General features: G+C 38.6%; 1 protein-coding gene across 31 annotated transcripts in view; it reads right to left on the bottom strand.

Annotated features, from left to right (window-relative positions):
- EIF4G3 (eukaryotic translation initiation factor 4 gamma 3) overlaps positions 1 to 23040 on the bottom strand; it is a 361242-nt gene that overhangs the window by 267199 nt on the left and 71003 nt on the right. For all 31 annotated transcript variants that reach the window (XM_054502694.2, XM_054502727.2, XM_063667500.1 and 28 more), the window contains exon 2: positions 3106 to 3181. In XM_054502694.2, coding sequence (XP_054358669.1) covers positions 3106 to 3181 — 76 coding nt within the window. The remainder of the gene's footprint in view (positions 1 to 3105; positions 3182 to 23040) is intronic.

Below are 23040 nucleotides of genomic sequence, written 5' to 3'. Positions count from 1 at the left end.
GAAGGTTCCTAATGATTAGGGTGACCAGATAATTTATAACAGAAACTGGGTCAATTCTAAGAGTGAATGGGGCTGCAGAAATAATTAATTGATCTACAATAGGTGTTACTGAGCCTTGTTTCAGACATACCAAGAAAAATATCCATTACCTACATGATACTCTTTTTTTTTTTTGAGGGTCTCACTCTGTCACCCAGGTTGGGGCGTAGAGGTTTGATCAAAGCTCACTGCAGCCTTTAACTCCTGGCCTCAAGTGATCCTCTTGTCTCAGCCTCTAAAGTACCTGGGACTACAGGCACATGCCACCATGCCTGGTTAATTTGCAAATATACAAAGATCAGCTTAAAATCCCCCTCAACCAACCTACATACTCTTTATTTCACTTCATATTATGTCACAGTGAACTGACTACTGGCCATTCCATTAACCACGCCTCTGAATCTTCACTTCCTAGAAGGCTTTGCCTTCCCTTCTCTACCTACAGATGTCTTGCATCTTCTGCTTTAAGTGTCACTTTCTCAATGAAGTCACCTCTTCGTTTCGCATGCAATTAACATGTTCCTGTCTCTAATCAAAGATTCTTAATCTGGAGCTTAGAAATGGCCTGATGAGGTGGGGCGCAGTGTCTCACACCTGTAATCCCAGCACATTGGAAGGCCAAGGTGGGCGGATCACTTGAGGTCAGGAGTTCGAGACCAGCCTGGCCAATATGGTGAAACCCCATCTTTACTAAAAATACAAAAATTAGCCAGGTGTGGTGATGTGCACCTGTAATCCCAGCTACTCAGGAGGCTGAGGCAGGAGAATCACTTGAACCAGGAGGCAGAGGTTGTAGTGAGCCGGGATCAAGCCACGGCACTCCAGCCTGGGCAACAGAGTAAGATTCCTTCTCAAAAAAAAAAAAAAGAAATGGCCTGATGGACATCTGGGAAACTCTGAAATTATATGTAAACACTGAGTATATGTTCCCCTTGAAAGAGAGAGCATTACAACTATTTTCAGATTCTAAAAGTGATTCACAACCCAAAATAATAGGAATCACTTCTCTATCATATCACTTTATATTAGAATTATTTATTTTCTTATTTCCCTCAGTAGACTATGAGTCCTTTTAAGGTATCCTATCTCTAACCACAGGAATAAATGGTATGTTGAGCCGAAATATTTAAAAGATAGGTTTCACTCCCTAATTCCCCTAAATTACCTTAGGTTCACTGTAAAACACCTAAAATTTACTTCTAATATTATTAGCTTCATCCTCTAACTTTTAAATTTTCTTTCATATAGCTGGGCATGGTGGCTCACACCTGTAATCCCAGCACTTTGGGAGGCCAAGGTGGGTGGATCACTTGAGCCCAGGAACTTGAAACCAGCCTGCTCAACCAAGTAAGAATCCTCAAAATAATTATTTTCCCTTCATTTATGAATTTGAATCCCTTAATATAAAAAATTAAATGGGCTTGGCATAATGGCTCATGTCTATAATCCCAGCACTTTGGGAGGTGGAGGCAGGAGGACTGCTTGAGCTCGGGAGTCTGACCAACCTGAGCAACATCATAAAACCTTGCCTCTACCAAAAATTTTTTTTTTTTTTTTTGAAACAGTCTTGCTCTCTCGCCCAGGCTGGAGTGCAGTGGCGCGATCTCCGCTCACTGCAAGTTCCGCCTTCTGGGTTCACGCCATTCTCCTGCCTCAGCCTCCCGAGTAGCTGGGACTACAGGCGCCCGCCACCACGCCCAGCTAATTTTTTCTACTTTTAGTAGAGGCGGGGTTTCACTGTGTTAGCCAGGATGGTCTCGATCTCCTGACCTCGTGATCCACCTGCCTTGGCCTCCCAAAGTGCTGGGATTACAGGCATGAGCCAACATGCCCAGCCAAAAATATTTTTTAATTAGCATGCACAGTAGCATGTGACTGTAGTCCCAATTACTTGGGAGGCTGAGACAGGAGGATAACTTGAGGCCAGGAGTTCAAGGCTGCAGTAATCCATAATCATGCCACTGCACTCCTGCCTGGGTGACAGAGTGAGACCCGATCTCTTAAAAATGAAAAAAAAAATTAAATTTCCTTCTGTTAAAAACAGTGTTCACGGCCAGGCACAGTGGCTCAGGCCTGTAATCCCAGCACTTTGAGGGGCTGAGGCGGTGGATCACTTGAGGTCAGGAGTTCGAGACCAACCAACATGGTGAAACTCTGTCTCTACTAAAAGTACAAAATTAGCAGGGCGTGGTGGCACACGCCTATAATCCCAGCTACTTGGGAGGCTGAGGCAGGAGAATCACTTGAACCGGGAAGGCGGAGGTTGCAGTGAGCCGAGATCACACCGTTACATTCCAGCCTGGGCAACAAGAGCAAAACTCCATCTCAAAATTTAAAAAAAAAGTGTTCACTCTTCTAAACTTTCAGCATTTTGAAAATATGTAATCAAGGAGAATAAAAACTAAAACTTAAAAACTTTATAGTTTAGAAAATGTAAAACTGATAAAATTTTTAAGAAAAAAAATCCAAAAAGAAAATAAAACTCAGAGTCCAAAAAGAATACAAAGCTGCCTATAATCCCAGCACGTTGGGAGGCCAAGGCGGGTGGATCACCTGAGGTCAGGAGTTTGAGACCAGCCTGGCCACCATGATGAAACCCCATCTAAAAATGCAAGAATTAGCCAGGTGTGGTGGCACGTGCCTGTAGTTCCAGCTACTCAGGAGGCTGAGGAGGGAGAATCACTGGAACCCAGGAGGCAGAGGTTGCAATGAGCCAAGATCACACCACTGCACTCCAGCCTGGGTGACACAGTGAAACTGTCTCAAAAATAATAAAAATAAAAATAATAATAATAAGGCCAGTGGTTAATATTTACAGAAAGGAAAAATAAGACAGGTCTCTCTATCTTAACACAGTATTTGTTTCACTCCATTTCTTAGATTAAGATGATGGAGAAAGGGCCTATTCACCTTACTCTATTATACACATCTCATTCTATTCAGAATTTTATTGAACTTTTTGCCAAAAATTTGTCATGTGTCAATCAAACAAACACTGCCTATAATTAATACCAAGGATTCACACAAAAAAGCACACACACAATTTGACAACCTTCAGACACTCACCGTGCTGTAGACTGCTGAGACAGCAGGAGTGAAGATTCGATCCTCAAGAGGTTGTTGCACAGGTCCTCTAGGAATTCTAGAAGAGCGAGTTAAGGATAAGAGAATTCAAAAATGGATGCTTAATAGTTAGAGAAAATTGCAACCACAAAATTCCACCAATGACCTAAGCATTTTCACCCAATTAGTGAGTTATATACTTCTCCACTAAAACTAAAAAATAAAATGTTTCAAATGTCCTAAAGTGACTAAATCAATCTCTTCAAAAGCCTTCCCATGATAAACATTCCATGGAATCTCAAAACAAACACAACTATACAATAAGTGTCCAAACTTTAGGCCCATGATGAGACTCTGCCACCTTTACTTTGTACTAAAAATAACTGGCTGGGCACAGTGGCTCAAGCCTATAATCCCAACACTTTTGGAGGTCAAATTGAGAGAATCACTTAAACCCCAAGAGTTCAAGACAAGCCTGGGCAACACAGCAAGACCTCGTCTCTACTAAATTAGCCGAGTGTGGTTGCCAGCACCTGTAGTCTCAGCTACTCGGGAGGCTGAGGTGGTAGGATCACTTGAGCACAGGAGTTTAACAAGTTGCAATTAGCAAACCTCTCTATCAAAAAAAAAAAAAAGCCTAAATAAATCAGTATGAGACAGGAACTGCCAGAAATTTTCTACAGAATTTGAATTCAAAGAAATGACCCATGTAAAACTCTGTACACTACAACATACTTCCTTCCTAATTCTGCCTGCCATTGTGCTTATTATCAGTTCTCACTAAACTCTGTATCTCCAAGCATAAATCATTGGATGTTTCTTTCTCTCTGAGCTCAAGATACAGGCAAAACAGCTTTTCATAGTGCTACTTAAAATTCTAGTTCAATAAATGAGCAGTGTAACATGCACATACAATAATCCAGAACATGCTGATTTTTCATAACCCATGATTGAAATACAGTAGTACATCCACTTGATATTTCTGTATTTCAAATTGCTGTGATTTATATCATTAGGAAATACAAGCAAAACTATTAGTAAGATTATATAGATGGTATGCAATACTGAATTGAGACTCTAAGTAGAAATATAAATGTAAAAAATTTCAAATTCTCTTCTTTCTTTTTCTAGTAGAATAATAAAAGACAAATTCCAGAAATAAATATAATTTGATGGTTAAAGACTTTGATTATTAAAGTACTCACTACATACATGCTACAACAAATGGAACTAGGCAAATACACTTGCAAAGACTAAATTTCATCAGAGAAATCCAAGAATCCATGAGGATATTACATGACATGTATTACTGATATGAATGTTTCCTACTTATGCAGAAAAGAGAGGACCAATACATTTTAAAGAACAAATGTTTATGAAACTTCATGAAGGATGAACTCTCTTCAAAATAAACCTTCTTGATCAATGGCAATCATGTCTGGCACTGAGGTTGTTTACAGTCAGTACCTCCTTAAAAGATGGATTTTCACAAAGTAGAAAAGAAGAAGTGAAAATAAACAGAAATTGTCTTTCAGTCTGCCAAAACACTAATGTTCCATTTATAATTCCCAGCTGAACGTTCCTAAACCTTGCCCCACTCCACTACAAGAAAAACTACTGTCCTAATGTTCAGCATAAGCAATATTCTTAAAGCGAAAGACTCAAGTTATCATTTCCTCATTGAAAGGAAGATAAGGATACAAATGTCATCAAATAAATACTGATTTATAGGTAAAATAGGCAACTAATATCAGGAGATAAAAAAATAATGCAAAGGGTCTTTTTCTATATTATTTCTTATTTAGGCCAATATGTCAATGTCAATTTATGCTTTCTCTACTTCTTATTTCTACATAGTTCTGCCAATAAAAAAGGAAGTTAACTTCTATAATACATAAAATAATGGCAGAATTTCTAAACTATACCCTATTTCACAAAGATACCGAACATGATTTCTCAAAAGATGTACTGTTTAAGATACAGTTACTTTGGAAATAGCTATAGTCTTTTTTTAATTTTTTATTTTTTGAGACAGAGTCTCGCTCTGTCACCCAGGCTGGAGTTCAGTGGCATAATCTCAGCTCACTGCAACCTCTGCCTTCCAGGTTCAAGCGATTCTCGTGACTCAGCCTCTTGTGACTCAGCCTCCCAAGTAGCTGGGACCATAGGCATGCGCTACCACAGCCGGCTAATTTTTTGTATTTTTAGTAGAGATGGGGCTTTGCCATGTTGCCCAGGCTGGTCTCAAACTCCTGAGCTCAGGCAATCCACCCACCTCAGCCTCCCAAAGTGCTAGGATTACAGGCATGAGCCACAGCACCTGACCATAGCTACAGTCTTTTAACGTTACTTCTGAACCACACAAATATGTTTTTCAAAAATTAAAAAAATCCAATTTAAACAAGCCGGCGCCAGCCTAGACCACAAGAGACCCTGTCTCTATTAAAAAAAAAAAATTTTTTCATGATATTGATTCTTCCTATCCATGAGCATGGAATGTTCTTCCATTTGTTTGTGTCCTCTTTTATTTCATTGAGCAGTGGTTTGTAGTCCTCCTTGAAGAGGTCCTTCACATCCCTTGTAAGTTGGATTCCTAGGTATTTTATTCTCTTCGAAGCAATAGTGAATGGGAGTTTACTCATGATTTGGCTCTCTGTTTGTCTGTCATTGGTGTACAAGAATGCTTGTGATTTTTGCACATTGATTTTGTATCCTGAGACTTTGCTGAAGTTGCTTATCAGCTTAAGGAGATTTTGGGCCGAGACGATGGGGTTTTCTAAATATACAATCATGTCATCTGCAAACAGGGACAATTTGACTTCCTCTTTTCCTAATTGAATACCCTTTATTTCTTTCTCTTGCCTGATTGCCCTGACCATAACTTCCAACACTATGTTGAATAGGAGTGGTGAGAGAGGGCATCCCTGTCTTGTGCCAGTTTTCAAAGGGAATGCTTCCAGTTTTTGCCCATTCAGTATGATATTGGCTGTGGGTTTCTCATAAATAGCTCTTATTATTTTGAGATACATCCCATCAATACCTAATTTATTGACAGTTTTTAGCATGAAGGGCTGTTGAATTTTGTCAAAGGCCTTTTCTGTATCTATTGAGATAATCATGTGGTTTTTGTCTTTGGTTCTGTTTATATGCTGGATTACGTTTATTGATTTGCATATGTTGAACCAGCCTTGCATCCCAGGGATGAAGCCCACTTGGTCATCGTGGATAAGCTTTTTGATGTGCTGCTGGATTCGGTTTGCCAGTATCTTATTGAGGATTTTTGCATCAATGTTCATCAGGGATATTGGTCTAAAATTCTCTTTTTTTGTTGTTGTCAGGCTTTGGTTTCAGGATGATGCTGGCCTCATAAAATCAGTACCATGAAAGTGGCCATACTGCCCAAGGTAATTTATAGATTCAATGCCATCCCCATCAGGCTACCAATAACTTTCTTCACAGAATTGGAAAAAACTACTTTAAAGTTCATATGGAACCAAAAAAAGGGCCCACATTGCCAATACAATCCTAAGACAAAAGAATAAAGCTGGAGGCATCACACTACCTGACTTCAAACTATACTACAAGGCTATAGTAACCGAAACAGCATGGTACTGATACCAAAACAGAGATATAGACCAATAGAACAGAACAGAGCCCTCAGAAATAATATCACACATCTACAACCATCTGATCTTTGACAAACCTGACAAAAAACAAGAAATGGGGAAAAGATTCCCTATTTAATAAATGGTGCTGGGAAAACTGGCTAGCCATATGTAGAAAGCTGAAACTGGATCCCTTCCTTACACCTTATACAAAAAGTAATTCAAGATGGATTAAAGACTTAAATGTTAGAGCTAAAACCATAAAAACCCTAGAGGAAAACCTAGGCAATACCATTCAGGACATAGGCATGGGCAAGGACTTCATGTCTAAAACACCAAAAGCAATGGCAATAAAAGACAAAATTGACAAATGGGATCTAATTAAACTAAAGAGCTTCTGCACAGCAAAAGAAACTACCATCAGAGTGAACAGGCAACCTACAGAATGGAAGAAAAATTTTGCAATCTACTCATCTGACAAAGGGCTAACATCCAGAATCTACAAAGAACTCAAACAAATTTACAAGAATAAAACAACCCCATCACAAAGTGGGCAAAGGATATGAACAGACACTTCTCAAAAGAAGACATTTTTGCAGCCAACAGACACATGAAAAAATGCTCATCATCACTGGCCATCAGAGAAATGCCAATCAAAACCACAATGAGATACCATCTCACACCAGTTAGAATGGCAATCATTAAAAAGTCAGGAAACAACAGGTGCTGGAGAGGATGTGGAGAAATAGGAACACTTTAATTAACACTGTTGGTGGGACTGTAAACTAGTTCAACCATTGTGGAAGACAGTGTGGTGATTCCTCAGGGATCTAGAACTAGAAATACCATTTGACCCAGCCATCCCATTACTGGGTATATACCCAAAGGATTACAAATCATGCTGTTATAAAGACACATGCACACGTATGTTTATTGTGGCACAATTCACAACAGCAAAGACTTGGAACCAACCAAATGTCCATCAATGATAGACTGGATTAAGAAAATGTGGCACATATACACCATGGAATACTATGCAGCCATAAAAAAGGATGAGTTCATGTCCTTTTTAGGGACATGGATGAAGCTGGAAACCATCATTCTCAGCAAACTATCACAAGGACAAAAAACCAAACACCACATGTTCTCATTCATAGGTGGGAATTGAACAGTGAGAACACTTGGACACAGGAAGGGGAACATCACACACTGGGGCCTGTCGTGGGGTCGGGGGAGGGGGGAGGGATAGCATTAGGAGATATACCTAATGTAAATGACAAGTTAATGGTGCAGCAAACCAACATGGCAAATGTATACATATGTAACAAACCTGCACGTTGTGCACATGTACCCTAGAACTTAAAGTATAATAATAAAAAAAAATTGACAAAAAAAAAAAAAGCCAGGATTTCCTTAGGAACACTTTTACACTGTTGGTGGGACTGTAAACTAGTTCAACCATTGTGGAAGACAGTGTAGCGATTCCTCAAGGATCTAGAACTAGAAATACCATTTGACCCAGCCATCCCATTACTGGGCATATACCCAAAGGATTATAAATCATGCTGCTATAAAGACATATGCACACGTTTATTGCGGCACAATTCACAATAGCAAAGACTTGGAACCAATCCAAATGCCCATCAATGATAGACTGGATTAAGAAAATGTGGCACATAATATACACCATGGAATACTATGCAGCCATAAAAAAGGATGAGTTCACGTCCTTTGTAGGCACATGGATGAAGACAGAAACCATCATTCTCAGGAAACTACAGACAAAGACAGAAAACCAAACACCACATGTTCTCACTCATAGGTGGGAACTGAACAATGAGAACACTTGGACACAGGAAAGGGAACATCACACACCGGGGCCTGTCGTGAGGGGGAGAGGGGGGAGGGACAGCATTAGGAGATATACCTAATGTAAATGACGAGTTAATGGGTGCAGCACACCAACATGGCACATGTATACATATGTAACAAACCTGCACATTGTGCACATGTACCCTAGAACTTCAAAGTATAATAATAATAATAATAATAATAATAATAATAATAATAATAATAAAAGCCAGGATTTCTTTTTGTAAATAGCCCCTACAAAAGAAAAAGTAACCTATTTTTAAAAAGAGCCTGGCACAGTGGTACATACCTGTAGTTCCAGCCACTAAGAAAGCTGTGATGGCAGGATCCCTCGAGCCCAAACATTCACCTGGGCAATTCTTTCTTTGCTCTCCTTACCTTTTACCATTGAGATCCAAGGAAATAAAACTAACCAATTTTAAACTCTGTTTCAACTCAATTTAATGCTGGCTGTTAATTCAGGTCCAAAAATCCCATTGGAAAGCAAATACAGTGATTATGTATATTACTTAACCACTCCTAGCAGAATCTAGGCAACACCCTTAATCAAACACATTAATATCTCTACAGCAAAATATATGAATATTCAAACTTCTACCCTTCTGTCCAGAAATTTACCAATGCAAGAAAAAGAATAAGTTTTCCAAGCTCTTGGGATTTCAGAATTTCAAGACTATACTATCTTTATCATTGAATCTTTGCAATTAGTATCTCTGGAATGTACACAACTAGAAACCATTATATTAGATTTTGTTTTGTTTTGGAGTATAGTGTTGGGTTCACAGCTGACTGCAGCCTCAACCTCCTGGGCTCAAGTGATCTCACCTCACTCTCCAGAGTAGCTGGGACTACAGGTGTGTACCATCGTGCCCAGCTAATCTTTAAATTTTTTGGTAGAGATGGTGTCTCCCTATGTTGCCCAGGCTAGTCTCAAACTCCTGGGCTCAAGCAATCCTCTTGCCTCGGCCTCCCAAAGTGCTGGGATTACAGGCATGAGCCACTACACTTGACCTATATTAGATTTTTAACAAATCCAGAAACATTAGTCTCAAAGAGCTTAGCCAGAAAACCCCTTGTTCTGGCTCTGATTTTCTATTAACTCAGATACAAGTCAGCACATATTGCCAATTGATTTCCTGCCAGTCATATTTAAGTTTACCCAGAAACATATCCTGTGTGTAAGTTTAGAAACATACAAACAAAAAAAACAAAACAATATTGCCAGAGACTATGCAACAATGGCCACTGACTATGCTGTTATTTCTACACAAGATAAAAATACACATTTTCTGTGAGACAAAATGATATTCATATGCAAAAATGAATGATACATTCACAAAAGTTTCAAATGAAGTTTCTAATGCCCTCACATTTTTAGTTCTACAACAGACTAATATGCTTTAACAGTGTTTCCTAACGCCCAATTCAGATTCAAATACGATCAATCCATATGGCAAAGCAAAGGCAGAAGGCAACAAAGTAAGCCTCTCTCCTCAAAAATGCCCACCTTGCACAACAGCAAAAGTATGGAATCAACCTAAGTGTCTATCAGAAGATGACTGCATAAAGAAGATATAGTATATATACACAATGGAATACTATTCAACCATAAAAAAACGAGGTCATGTCTTTTGCAGCAACATAGATGGAACTGGAAGCCATTATCTTATGTGAAACAACTCAGAAAGACAAATACCACATGTTCTCACTTACTATTGAGATTTAAATAATGTATACACTGGAGGTAGAGTGTGGAATGTCAGAAAACAAAGACTCACAAGGGAGTAGGGGGATGATGAGAAATTACTTAATGGGTACAACATACGTTTTTCAGGTGATGGACACATTGAAAACCCTGACTTCACCACTATAGCAATATATCCATTGAACAAAATTACACTTGTCCCCCATAAATTTATACAATTTTTTAATTGCCCACCTTGAAGAAATATCAGTAACAAAAACAAGTTGAAGTTAACAATTCCAGTTGGGTCCTACATCGGAACCACTCAAATGGCCTTGATAATAACCAAAATAAAACATGCTGATTTGCCAAATTTCTCTGGACATAGATGGGGATAATAATAGGTGAGCTACATACATTTGGCAGACTTTAAAAAGCTATCTTTTAAAGAATAACTGAATGCTACTCACATATGACGAAAGTCAAAGTTTGCTGGAAGTTATACTACTAGCTGAAAGTTTTTATGGGTATAACTATAAGATTTACAAAAATGTTAAGGCCTTGATTGACCTCAAATGCTAGAGCATTGTTAAAATGTAATTTCAAAAAGTGAATGTAACTTTAATGTGCTAAAAGTTTCAGTGATGGAACTTAGGTTAAAAAATAATCATGATTAATCTTGACCATGAATGGTGGTTATGACTGCATGATGTGAATTTACTTAATGCCACAGAACTGTACACCCAAAAATGATTAAAATGGTAAATATTGTGTTATGTATACTTTACCACAAAAAACAAACTTTTAAAATAAATAGATAAAAGAACCATGACTATAGAATAGTCAGAGGAGATTCTTCTAAGTTTGGCTTTACTATTCTGTACAAATAGTGTGCAGATTCTATCAAGGATACACGATCTTTCCAATTTTGTATTTCTTTTCTGGAGTAAAAGGAGTGAGACTCTTTTCATCGAAAAAGGTGCTGTGTGCTAAGATGATGCAGCTAATGATCAGACTTGTAAACAATGCAACCACTTTCAGTAGGTATCCCTAGGAAAAAGGACATGCAGCCATCCATAGCATCCTCAACTTGACATATCCTCTACCTCAGTATCTCAAACTGGTTCACAATCGAGATAGGAAGAAAGGAGTAACTCATGAATTTGAGGTATGGCTATATGTCACCTCAAGTAAAATAAAATGGCTGTTTTTTATGACAGGAAAAATAAGTTTTTAACTTTAAAAAACCAAAAGGAAGGGGGCATTAGATAAAACATTCAAACCTTAAAATTAACACTTGAAAACCAAGATAGTGTGGTACTGGCAAAAGGACATAAAAACAAATCAATGAACAGAATATAAAACCCGTAAGAAGGCCCATACAAATGTGGTGAATCGATTTTTCACAAAGGTGCAAAGGCAATTAAGTGGAGAAATAGTCTTTTCAACAAATGGTGCTGGAACAACTGAAAAACCATATGCAAACCAATGACACTCTTTACCAACACCTCACCCTTTGTACAAAAATTAATTCAAAATGTGTGGATCTAGTGTAAAACAGAAAACTATGAATCTTTTAGAAGAAACAATAAGAGGAAACAACCGTTATCTTGGATTAGGCCAAGAGTTCCTAGATAATACATCAAAAGCTTGATGTATTTAAAAAAAAAAATGATAGGACCAGGTACAGTGGCTCATGTCTGTAATCCAAGCACTTTGGGAGGATGAGGTGGGAGGATCACTTGAGTCCAGGAATTTGAGACCAGCTTGGGCAACATAGCAAGCAAGGCCTTGTCTCCACAAAATATTTTTTAAAAAGAAGAAAACTGATAAACTGAACATCATCAAAACTAAAAACATTTCCATTGTTATAAGACATTGTTATAAGAACAAAGAGACAGGATACGGACTGCAGTAAATACTTTTAAAACTTATGTAAATAAGATAAAGGATTTGTATCTAGGATACATGAAGAAACTAGGCTGGGTGCAGTGGCTCATGCCCATAATCCTAACACTTTAGGAGGCTGAGGTGGGTGAATTGCTTGAGTCCAGGAGTTCAGGACTAGCCTGGGCAAGATGGCAAAACCGCATCTCTACTAAAAACACAAAAAATTAGGCAGGCATGTTAGAGCCTGTAATCCCAACAATTTGGGAGGTTGAGGTGGGAGAATCACCTGAGCTCAGGAGGTAGAGACTGCAGTGAGCAGAGATTGCGCCACAGTACTCCAGCCTGGGCAACCAGAGCAAGGCCCTGTCTCAAAAAAAAAAAAGAAGAAGAAGAAAGAAACTAAACACTCAATAACAAGACAACAAACAACCTAATATTTTTCAAATGGGCAAAAGTTTGCTGTGGTTGCTGTTTTGAGAGACAGGGTCTTGCTCTGTCGCCCCACAATGGAGTACAGTTGCAGGATCATGGCTCACTGCAGCCTTGATCTCCCAGGCTTAAGCAACCTTCCCAGCTCAACCTGTAACTGGTATGTGCCACCATGCCCAGCTAATTTTTTCATTTTTTGTAAAGATGAAGTCTGGCTATGTTGCCCAGGCTGGTCCCAAACTCCTGAGTTCAAGCAATGCTCCTGCCTTAGCCTTCCAAAGTGCTGGGATTATAGGCACGACCCACCGTGCCTGGCCTCAAATGGGGAAAAGTTTTAAATGAATGACACCTAATCAAAGAAAATATACACGTCGCAAATAAAAACACAAAAGGCTCTTTACTTCCTTAATGAAACATCATCAATGAATGCAAATTAAAACCAAAACGAGATATCACTATACCTGTTACACTAACTGAAACCATAAAAAAATGACAATAATGAGTGCTGATAAGGATGAGGAGCAATTGGAAATTCCACACATTGTTGGTATAGTCACTTTGGAAAAATGGTATAGTCACTTTGGAAAGCAGTTTGGCAGTTTCTTATAAAGTTAAACATACACTAACCAACCATATGACTCAGCAATCCCACTCATAGGTATTACCCAACATAAATGACAACTTAAATTCACACAAAACCCTGAACACAAATGCTTGTAGCAGTTTCATTCATAATGGCCAAAAAAACTGGAAATGAGTCAAATATCTTCAACCGGCCAATAGACAAACTATGGTAAATCCATATGATGGAATACTAGTAGGCATTTAGAAGGAATTAACTATTAATAAACACAAAGACATGAATGAATCTCAAATGCTAATTATTTTAAGTAAAAGAGGCTAGACTCACTGCACTCCTGCCTGGGCAACAGAGTGAGACCCTGTCCCTGAGGGAGTGCAAGTGGCGGAGAAGCTAGACTCAAAAAGACTGTAAGTCCATTTATATAATATTCCAGTTAAGACAAAAATGTAGAAATGGAAAACAGATCAGTGCTTGCCAGGGCCAAGAGGTTGGGGGCCGAGTTTATCCACAAAGGGACATCATCGAAGGAATATAACAGGGGAAATGGAAGTTTTCTGTGTCTTCTACATAGTAGGTTACAAAAACCATTCATTTTTCAGAACTTAGAAACTATCCAAAATAAATGAATAGTCAGTTCCTCAAAAGGTTAAGCAATAGAGTCACCATATGGTTCAGTAATTTCACTCCTAGGCATGTATTCAACAGAAAAATAAAAAGCATGCCCATGTAAAACCTGTACACGAATGTTCACATCAGCATTATATAGAATAGCAAAAAAGTGGAGATAAATGTCCATCAACTGTTAGATGGACAAATTGTGGCATATCAATACAATGGAATTTTATTTGGCAATAAAAAGAAAGTGCTGATACATGTACATTATGGATAAACCTTGAAAACATTATGGTAAGTGAAAGAAGCCAATCACCAAAGACTGTATATCGTGTGATTCTGCTTATATGAAATGTCCAGAATAGGTAAATCCATAAAGGCAGAAAGTAGGTTAGTGGTTGCCTAAGCTGAAGGGAGAGGTAGGAGGAAGGAGGGTGACTGCTAAAGGATCCCGGGTTTCTTTTTGAGATAAACCAAACATTCTAAAACTGTGGTGATGGATGCACAACTCTGGATATTAAGTATAATTTAATACAGTTAACTGTACATTTGTACATTTTAATTGGCTGAATTTTACAGTGTGTGAATTATATCTCAATAATGCTATACCAAAAAAGTAAATATTATTGCATGTAATTTAAAAATAATATTAGAACTCCATGGTGAGACAAGCATCTTATCTGTTCTACCACTCTCATCCCAGAATCCAGAATATTGCAGAAAGAAGTCATAAATTCAAAATGTTTCATCATCATGATCTGGTTCAATAGACTTAAAAAAAGTATGGCTTGCCAAGCACAGTTTCACGTGCCTATAGTCCCAACTACTCAGGAGTCTGAGGCAGAAGGATCCCTTGAGCCCATGAAGTTCAAGGCTGAAATGCGCTATGATTATGCCAGGCTGCTCTCCAGGCAGATCCCATCTCTTACAAAAAAAAAAGTAGTATGGCTCATCCTGCGAATCTACACAAACAAAGAGAATTGTTATGCAACAGTAACAGTAAAACAGGCACCACACAGGAAAACAGCTGGGCTTGGGCGGCAAACTACATTCTTTTTCAATGACAGGAAAAAAGCACTATAGGATCATCCACACTCCTCAAATCTTGCTTAATGACTTCACAAGATGGAAACCGCCCAACCTGCTTTTTGACACTACTCCTGACAAACTTCTCTCTTCACTAATATCAAGAAAAGATCCTTCTCCACAGCCAATAAACCCAAGTCAAAGCACACTTATACTAAATCAGATGAAGACTGTCAATATACCTAAGGAGAGATTTAGTTACGGTGCCTAGAAATAAGTCAACGTATTTTCAGATAAAAAAGAGATCAAAGTTTGACAGTAAAAATAACTTCACAAAGTGAAAAATCATGGTTAATTATCAATGAAAAACATCCTCCCAAAGTGCTGGGATTACAGGCATGAGCCACCGTGCCTGGTCAAGAATTTCATCTTAATTTAAATCACTGCAGGATAAAATATGCAATAGGGCCGAGCACAGTGGCTCACGCCAGTAAACTCGGCACTTTGGGAGGCTGAGGTGGGCAGATCACTTGAGGTGAGGAGTTCGAGACCAACCTGGCCAACGTGGCAAAACTCTGTCTCTACCAAAAAATACAAAAGTTAGCCGGACGTGGTGGCGGGCATCAGTAATTCCAAGCTACTTGGGAGGCTGAGGTGGTAGAATCACTCAAACCCAGGAGGTAGAGGTTGCAGTGAGCCAAAATTGCACCACTACACTCTAGCCTGGGCAACAGGGTCTCAAAAAAAAAAAAAAAAAAAAGGAGGGAGGGAGGGAGGGAGGAAGGAACAAAGAAAGAAAGGAAGGAAGGGAGGGTGGGAGGGAGGGACTCATTCCAACAGACATTACTCCAACTTTAAATCAATGTAATCAATACCACTTTGAGTGAAACTGATCAAACAGCTACAAATTTCACCTTTATGTTATTATATTTATTACATCATTATATTGTCCAAGAACATATCATAAATACTTTCTTGAATCAAATAATTTGTATTCTGCAACACAGGCAGGGAACTACAATAAAGTACACCCAGACCTTCAGAGTATAACTGGTAACAAAAAAAAACTTTCTTTTCATCACAGGAGAGATCGGCCATCTGCTAAAGTTATAAGTTATATACAAAAAACTTATAAATGAAATCATAAATAACAAATTAAAAAATGGGACAAGCTTGAGAAGATTTATGAAACACGCACCAAAGCCCAATTAAGATGCTGTGAATTCTCAAGCCTAGAAAGCAACTAAAGAATGTTGCAGTTTTATATGGTAAGCTATCTGAGGAAAAAAGACAAACACCAAAAAGGAAATAGTTTTAAAAATGGAGGTATTTCTGGCTGGGCATAGTGACTCATGTCTGCAATCCCACCACTTTGGGAGGCCAAGGTGGGTTGGTCACCTGAGGTCAGGAGTTTGAGACCAGCCTGGCCACCATGGTGAAACCCCATCTCCATTAAAAATACAAAAATTATTTATAAAAACAGGTAGCCAGCCAGTGGGCCACAGATTGCAAACCCTGATTTTTACCTAATAAAACAGTTTCCCCCCAACACTTTGTACCAGACTGCCAACTTCAGATTATAAATGCTATGGTTATATAATACACCTGATAACACAAACTTTAAGTTACCAAACATTAATTAAATTCATTCATGATACACTTATAGTGCTATGTTAATAAATGGACAATGCTAAAGAGACATTCTTAAAATCATCATTAATAAAAATTTGATGCTATTATTTGAAACACAGTATACATATGGCTTAAACTCAGGATTAGGTTCTTAATAATTAGAGCAATTTCTTTATTATTTGACACCCTCCCACCGCCTTGACTCTTGTCATCTCTTCCACCCCCCCATCCTCCTATTTTTCCTCCTCTCCAGGTATTCTTTATAGTCATCAATAATGAAAGCAATTTCTGATATGCCAATAGTCCAGTGAAATGTTAATTCAGTAATAACGGCAGCAAATTCTTAATTTTATTCTATAACCTCAATAACTTAAAAATTAAAATAATAAATGTCAAGAAAAAAAATTAATGTATCCATCCATAGCAAAAGGAACAGGATCACAAATATATTCCATTTCAATTCTCTTTCCTATTAAACCACCTTCACTAGTACTAAAACTTTATATTGAAACCAACTATATTATGCTTTAATTCTGACAAAGTTACTATAAGGGGGAAATATTTGGATGTATTTTTTTAATTGATAATATTTGTAAAAGCAAATGGATCTCCTCATAGTACAATGTCTCACTAAAGCTCCTTAATGCTTTTAAGATAGGCATTGGTGTGATTTGTTTGATTTAATGTACTATAATAACAGACTGAAAAACTGCAGTCTGGTAACCCAGTCCATATGGTCAGCTGAACTCTACTCCTATACTGCTTTCTATTCACTTTCCCTGTCCCTCTTCCATACTCTTGACTATTACCATCTACCCAGTCCCCTACACCAAATGTTCACTATTTACACAGCAAGGAGGCAAGGAGGCAACCAAAAAGGAATCCTAAATCTTCCCTACTCCATATCACTTAACTTTTATAAATCTTGTTTTAAGAGAACCGTTAAAAAAAAAAAAAAAATTAAAATTATAAATAATGCCCTAGAGAATATTGAGTGTGATTCATTTTATCTGGAGATGAATGGGTAAATGGTGACTATGAGGATAAACTTACAGCAGTGGAAGAATGAAAGAGGAAAAATTAATGAAGAAACAAGATCCAGGCTGGGCATGCTGGCTCATGCCTATAATCCCAGCACTTTGGGAGGCCAAGGTGGGTGGATCATCTGAGGCCAGGAGTTCAAGACCAGTCTGGCTAACATGGTGAAACCTCATCTCTACAAAAAATACAAAAATTAGCCTAGTGTGGTGGCGTGCGTCTGTAGTCCCAGCTACCTGGGAGGCTGAGGCACGAGAATTGCTTGAACCTGGGAGGCAGCGGTTGCAGTGAGCCAAGATCACACCACTGCACTCCAACCTGGGCAACAGAGCAAGACTCTGTCTCAGAAAAAAAAACAACAACAAGATCCATCTCTCCCTTTTTAAGTGACCAAAATTCTGTGTTCGTATAGCAGTTTGTCCACAGAATTCCTTAGCATTTCATGCTGCAGGGGTCTTGGAGTCAGATAATCTTGGTTCCATTTCTAACTTTATCCCTTAGTAAACTGTGTAATCATAGTTAACCTCGAAGTATTAGCTCCTCAATTATAAAATGGTGATAGTAAAAACAGCCATAAAGTGCTCTGAGTATTAACTAAATCACTACACGAAATACTCTGAACAATGCCTGCTACATGACATTCAATCTGTTAATTCCTCTTTCTGCCCTCAAACTAGAAGTAATATGATATGATCATGAGCAGCAAAGTGGTACTAGAAAGACAAACGCTTAAAACTCTTCTTGAAAGCACTAGTAACATCCTTCTTCATTCATCCATCCTCAACAAATATTTTATGAGTAGCTACAAAGTAGTAAACCAAACAACTTGTGGCACTTACATTCTATTGGGAGCAAACAGACCAAAAGTCAGTAAACAAACGAGACAATTAAAATAGGAAAAATTATAAAGTGGGCAAAGAACATGAACAAACATTTTTCTAAAGAAGACATACACATGGCCAACAAGCATATGAAAAAATGCTCCACATAACTAATCATTAGAGAAATGCAAATCAAAACCACAATGAGATACTACCTTATACCAGTCACGATGGCCACCATTAAGAAGTCAAAAAATAACAGAGGCTGACTATGTTGCGGAGCAAAGGGAATGCTTATCCACTGCTAGTGTGGAAATGTAAATTAATTCAGCCATTGTGGAAAGCAGTTTACCAATTTCTCAAAGAACTTAAACCATTTGACCCAGCAATCCCATTATTGGGTATATACCCGAAGGAACATAAATCATTCTACTAAAAAGACACATGCACAGGTATGTTTGTCATAGCACTATTCACAATAGCAAAGACATACAACCAACCTAAATGCCCTTCAGTGGTAGACTAAAGAAAATGTGGTATATATACACCAGGAAATACTACACGCCCATAAAAAAAAAAAAAAAATGAGATCATGTCCTTTGCAGCAACATGGATGGAGCTGAAAGTCATCCTAAGACAACTAATGAATGAACAGAAAACCAAATACTGCATGTTCTCACAAGTGGGAGCTAAAAATTGAGTACCCATTGACACAAAGAAGGGAACAATAGACAGCAAGGTCTACTTGAGGGTGAAGTGTGAGTGGAGAGTGAGGATCGAAAAACTACCTATCAAGTACTATGCTTATTACCTGGGTGATAAAATAATCTGTACAGGCCAGGTGCGTTGGCTCACGCCTGTAATACCAGCACTTTGGGAGGCCAAGGCAGGCAGATCATCTGAGGTCAGAAGTTCGAGACCAGCCTGGCCAACATGGTGAAACCGCATTTCTACTAAAAAAAAAAAAATACAGAAATTAGCCGAAGGTGGTGGTGCAAGCCTGTAATCCCAGCTACTTAGGAGGCTGAGGCAGGAGAATCACTTGAATCTGGGAGGCGGAGGTTGCAGTGAGCCAAGATTGAGCCATTGCACTCCAGCCTGTGCAACGAGTGAAACTCCGTCTTAAAAAAAATAAATAAATAAATAAAAATCTGTACACCAAACCCCTACCATGACATGCAATTTATCTATATAAACAAACCTGCATATATACCCCTGAACCTGAAATTTTTTTTTAAGATTAAATAAAATACACAAAAAATAAAACAGTGAAAATGGTATGAAGAAATTTTTTTTAAATGACATGAGAGGAAGGCAATCGTATTCTAGATAAAGTAGAAGTAATTTCTGAATTGAAATCTGAATAATACAAATAAGCCCATCCTATGAAGAGAAAGGGAAAGAACATGCCAGGAAGGTAGGCATCTGGGGTACAGGTTTTAGGTGGGAAACAGCTGTGATCAAGGACGATAAGAGTGGTCGGGCACAGAGACTCACTCCTATAATCCCAGCATTTTGGAAGGCCAAGGTAGGAGGATTGGTTGAAGCTAGGAGTTCGAGGCCAGCCTGGACAACTTGTCAAGAACTCATCCCTACAAAAATACAAATAAAAAATTAGCTGGGCATGGTCGCATGTGCCTGTAGTCCTAGCTACCCAGGAAGCTGAGGCAGGAGGGTTGCTTGAGCCAAGGAGTTCAAGGTTACAGTGAGCTATGAATGTGCCACTGCACTCCAGCCTAAGTGACAGAGCAAGACCCTGTCTCTTTTTTTTTTTTTTTTTTTTTTTGTTAAAGGATCAAGGGAGCTATGCTGAGAGTAGCAATTAGAGTTTGGAAATTTAAGCAGGAGCTACATCACTGAGAGGCTTGTAGGGCCTGGTAAGCAGTATGAATTCTTTTAACAGGCGACAATGGGAGAATTTAAACAGAGGAGAGCCATAATAGCACTGTTAAAGACCATTCATTTTTTTATAAAAAATAAACCTGAGAAGGGTAGGAGAGGAAAGAAAAAAAGCTGGGAGATTATAGCAGTTGTCCAAATAAAAGGTAGTGGCCTAGAAGACAGTAGGATAACAGAAATGAATGGGGAGAAAAGGACTAGTTTAGATAGTAAAACCAAGGGGAATAGTTATTGCGTAAGAGGCATGAAGGAAAGGAATAATCAAGAATAGTTTACAGATAGTGTATCTTGAGTAGTTAGGCAGACAGCAGTACTACTCGCCAAAACTGGAAAGGAACAGGTTGAAATAGAAGTAGAAAGGAAATCAAGTTTTATTTGGAGCATAAAAATTCTGAAATGCCTATGAAAAATCCAGGAGGAGATGTAAATACACAAAGTGAATATATGAATATGCAATTTAGGCTAAAACTCTGATCCAAAGATACAAATTTGAAAGTAATGAACATAAAAACAGCATTTAATGACAAAAAAATTAAAAAATTAAAAAAAGGAAGAAGGTAAAGCACCTGACAATAAAACAAAGGAGGAATTAGTAAAGCAACTTGCAGACGAGTGGCCACTGAGGTTAGAGGAAAACCAACAGATGTTACAGTAGCCTAGGATGACATCACCATTCACAGAAATAACTATTGTATTCAAAATACTCTTCACACTTTACACTCTATTGTTGACACATCAGGACAAGGGCAACTTACCTATCAGCCCTACAGAAAACCAGAGAATCAAGTTTCACACCACATGGGCTACTGTACTCTATACAATATATTGCTAAAATTTCTTTCAGCATTTAAAACAAAAAAAGTATGGGAAAATGCAAACTCTCTCCTGGAACTGAAATAATATATTCAGAGAATCTAACAGTGTCTGGCAGATAGGAAAGCTCAATAAATGTTACTAACATAGTGGTTATTTAGAAAACTATCCAATTTTTGATTTTATTATTTACTTATTGAGATGGAGTCTTACTCTGTCACCATCTTGGCTGGCTGCAACCTCTGCCTCTTAATTCAAGCAATTCTGCCTCAGCCTCCTTAAAAACTGGGACTACAGGTGTGTACCACCATGCCTGGCTAATTTTTTTGTATTTTTAGTAAAGACTGGCCATGTTGGCCAGGCTGGTCTCGAACTCCTGACCTCAAGTGATCTGCCTGCCTCAGCTTCCCAAAGTGCTGGGATTACAGGAATGAGCCACCGCGCCCAACCTGAAAACTATCCAATTTTTAAAAATGGCTTAGCATTTACAGTCACAAGTTTTATTGGCTAAGAGATGAGTTCTGAGGTTCCAGAGCAGGGGTCTCCACAAGACAGCTATAATCTTAATAGGTTTGTCCAATGTATAAAGTTCTATTAATGAAACAAGTGATACTATTAGTGTGAGCATTACAGCTATTCATACAAGCTATTTGATTTCTGTTTTTCTTGTTTGAAACAGGATCTCATGCTGTCACCCAGGCTGGAGTGAAGTGGTACAATCATGGATCACTGCAGCCTCAACTGCCCCGACTCAAGCAATTCTCCTGCTTCAGCCTCCCGAGTAGCTGGGACTACAGACACGCGCCACCATGCCCAGCTCATACAAGTTATAACAATTCTTTTTTGGCCAGGTTGGCTTGTGCCTGCAATCCCAGAACTTTGGGAGGCCAAGGCAGGAGGACTGCTTGAGCCCAGGAATTCAAGAGCAGCCTGGGCACCACAAGGAGAACTCATCTCTACAAATAATAACAAAATTAGCCAGGTGCAGTGGCGCACACCTGTAGTCCCAGCTACTCGGGAGATTGAAGTGGAAGGATTGCTTAAGCCTGGGAGGCAGAGGATGCAGTGTTGAGATCACACCACTGCACTCCAGCCTGGGCACTCCAACCACTGCACATAGCAAGGCCCTGTCTCAAAGAAACAAACAAAAAATACAATCTTTGAAAGAATAAACAAAAAAAATCTGACCACTTGCTAAGAAACCATCTCTTAAGTAATACCCATGAGGAAGGTCTGAAATAAGCTAGGTATATAAAACAGATGTACCATCAACCCTATTACTCAGAAATCAATTCCCTATGTTACACATAAACTATTGTACATGTTTATATGTAATATATATAAATATGTATAACTACTTCTACTATTGTCTTTTCACTTGTCATTAGTAAGATTATCAGACAACGGAGAAAGGAGGGGAATGTTGATTAAACAGGTTGTCAATTTTACTCTATTACATCCTTCCAGTGTAGGACACTATTAAGTTTAGTAAGGTATTTCATTTCATTATTAATTTCTGAATATGAAGGCTTAAATATAAGGACTAATATAAATGCATAAAGATGTTAAAGAAATAAATGTTTTATCTTTTAAAACTACAAGGCGCCAGGTGTGGTGGCTGACACCTGTAATCCCAGCACTTCGGGAGGCCAAAGCAAGCGGATTACCTGAGATCAGGTGTTCGAGACCAGCCTGGCCAACATGGCAAAATCCCGTCTCTACTAAAATACAAAAATTAGCTGGGTGTGGTGGCACACGCCTGTAATCCCAGCTACTCGGGAGGCTGAGGCAGGAGAATCGCTTGAACCTAGAAGGGGGAGGTTGCAGTGAGCCAAGATCATACCACTGCACTGCAGCCTGGATGTCGGAGTGAGATTCTATCTCAAAAATAAAAAAAATTGTTACAGTCTCTGTTGAAATGGGCCATACACTTCATTTCAGTGTTGTGTTAGTCCTCAAAAATTAGTAATAATTCCTAGAGGAACTGCTACATTCAAATGCTTCCTCTGTTCCTTGCATTAAAAATTGGGAATT

The sequence above is a fragment of the Pongo pygmaeus genome, chromosome 1 (genome assembly GCF_028885625.2).
Source record: "Pongo pygmaeus isolate AG05252 chromosome 1, NHGRI_mPonPyg2-v2.0_pri, whole genome shotgun sequence".
Taxonomy (NCBI): Eukaryota; Metazoa; Chordata; class Mammalia; order Primates; family Hominidae; genus Pongo; species Pongo pygmaeus.
The sequence above is the reverse complement of the archived record's forward strand: the minus strand, read 5'-3'. Positions and strand labels throughout refer to the sequence as shown.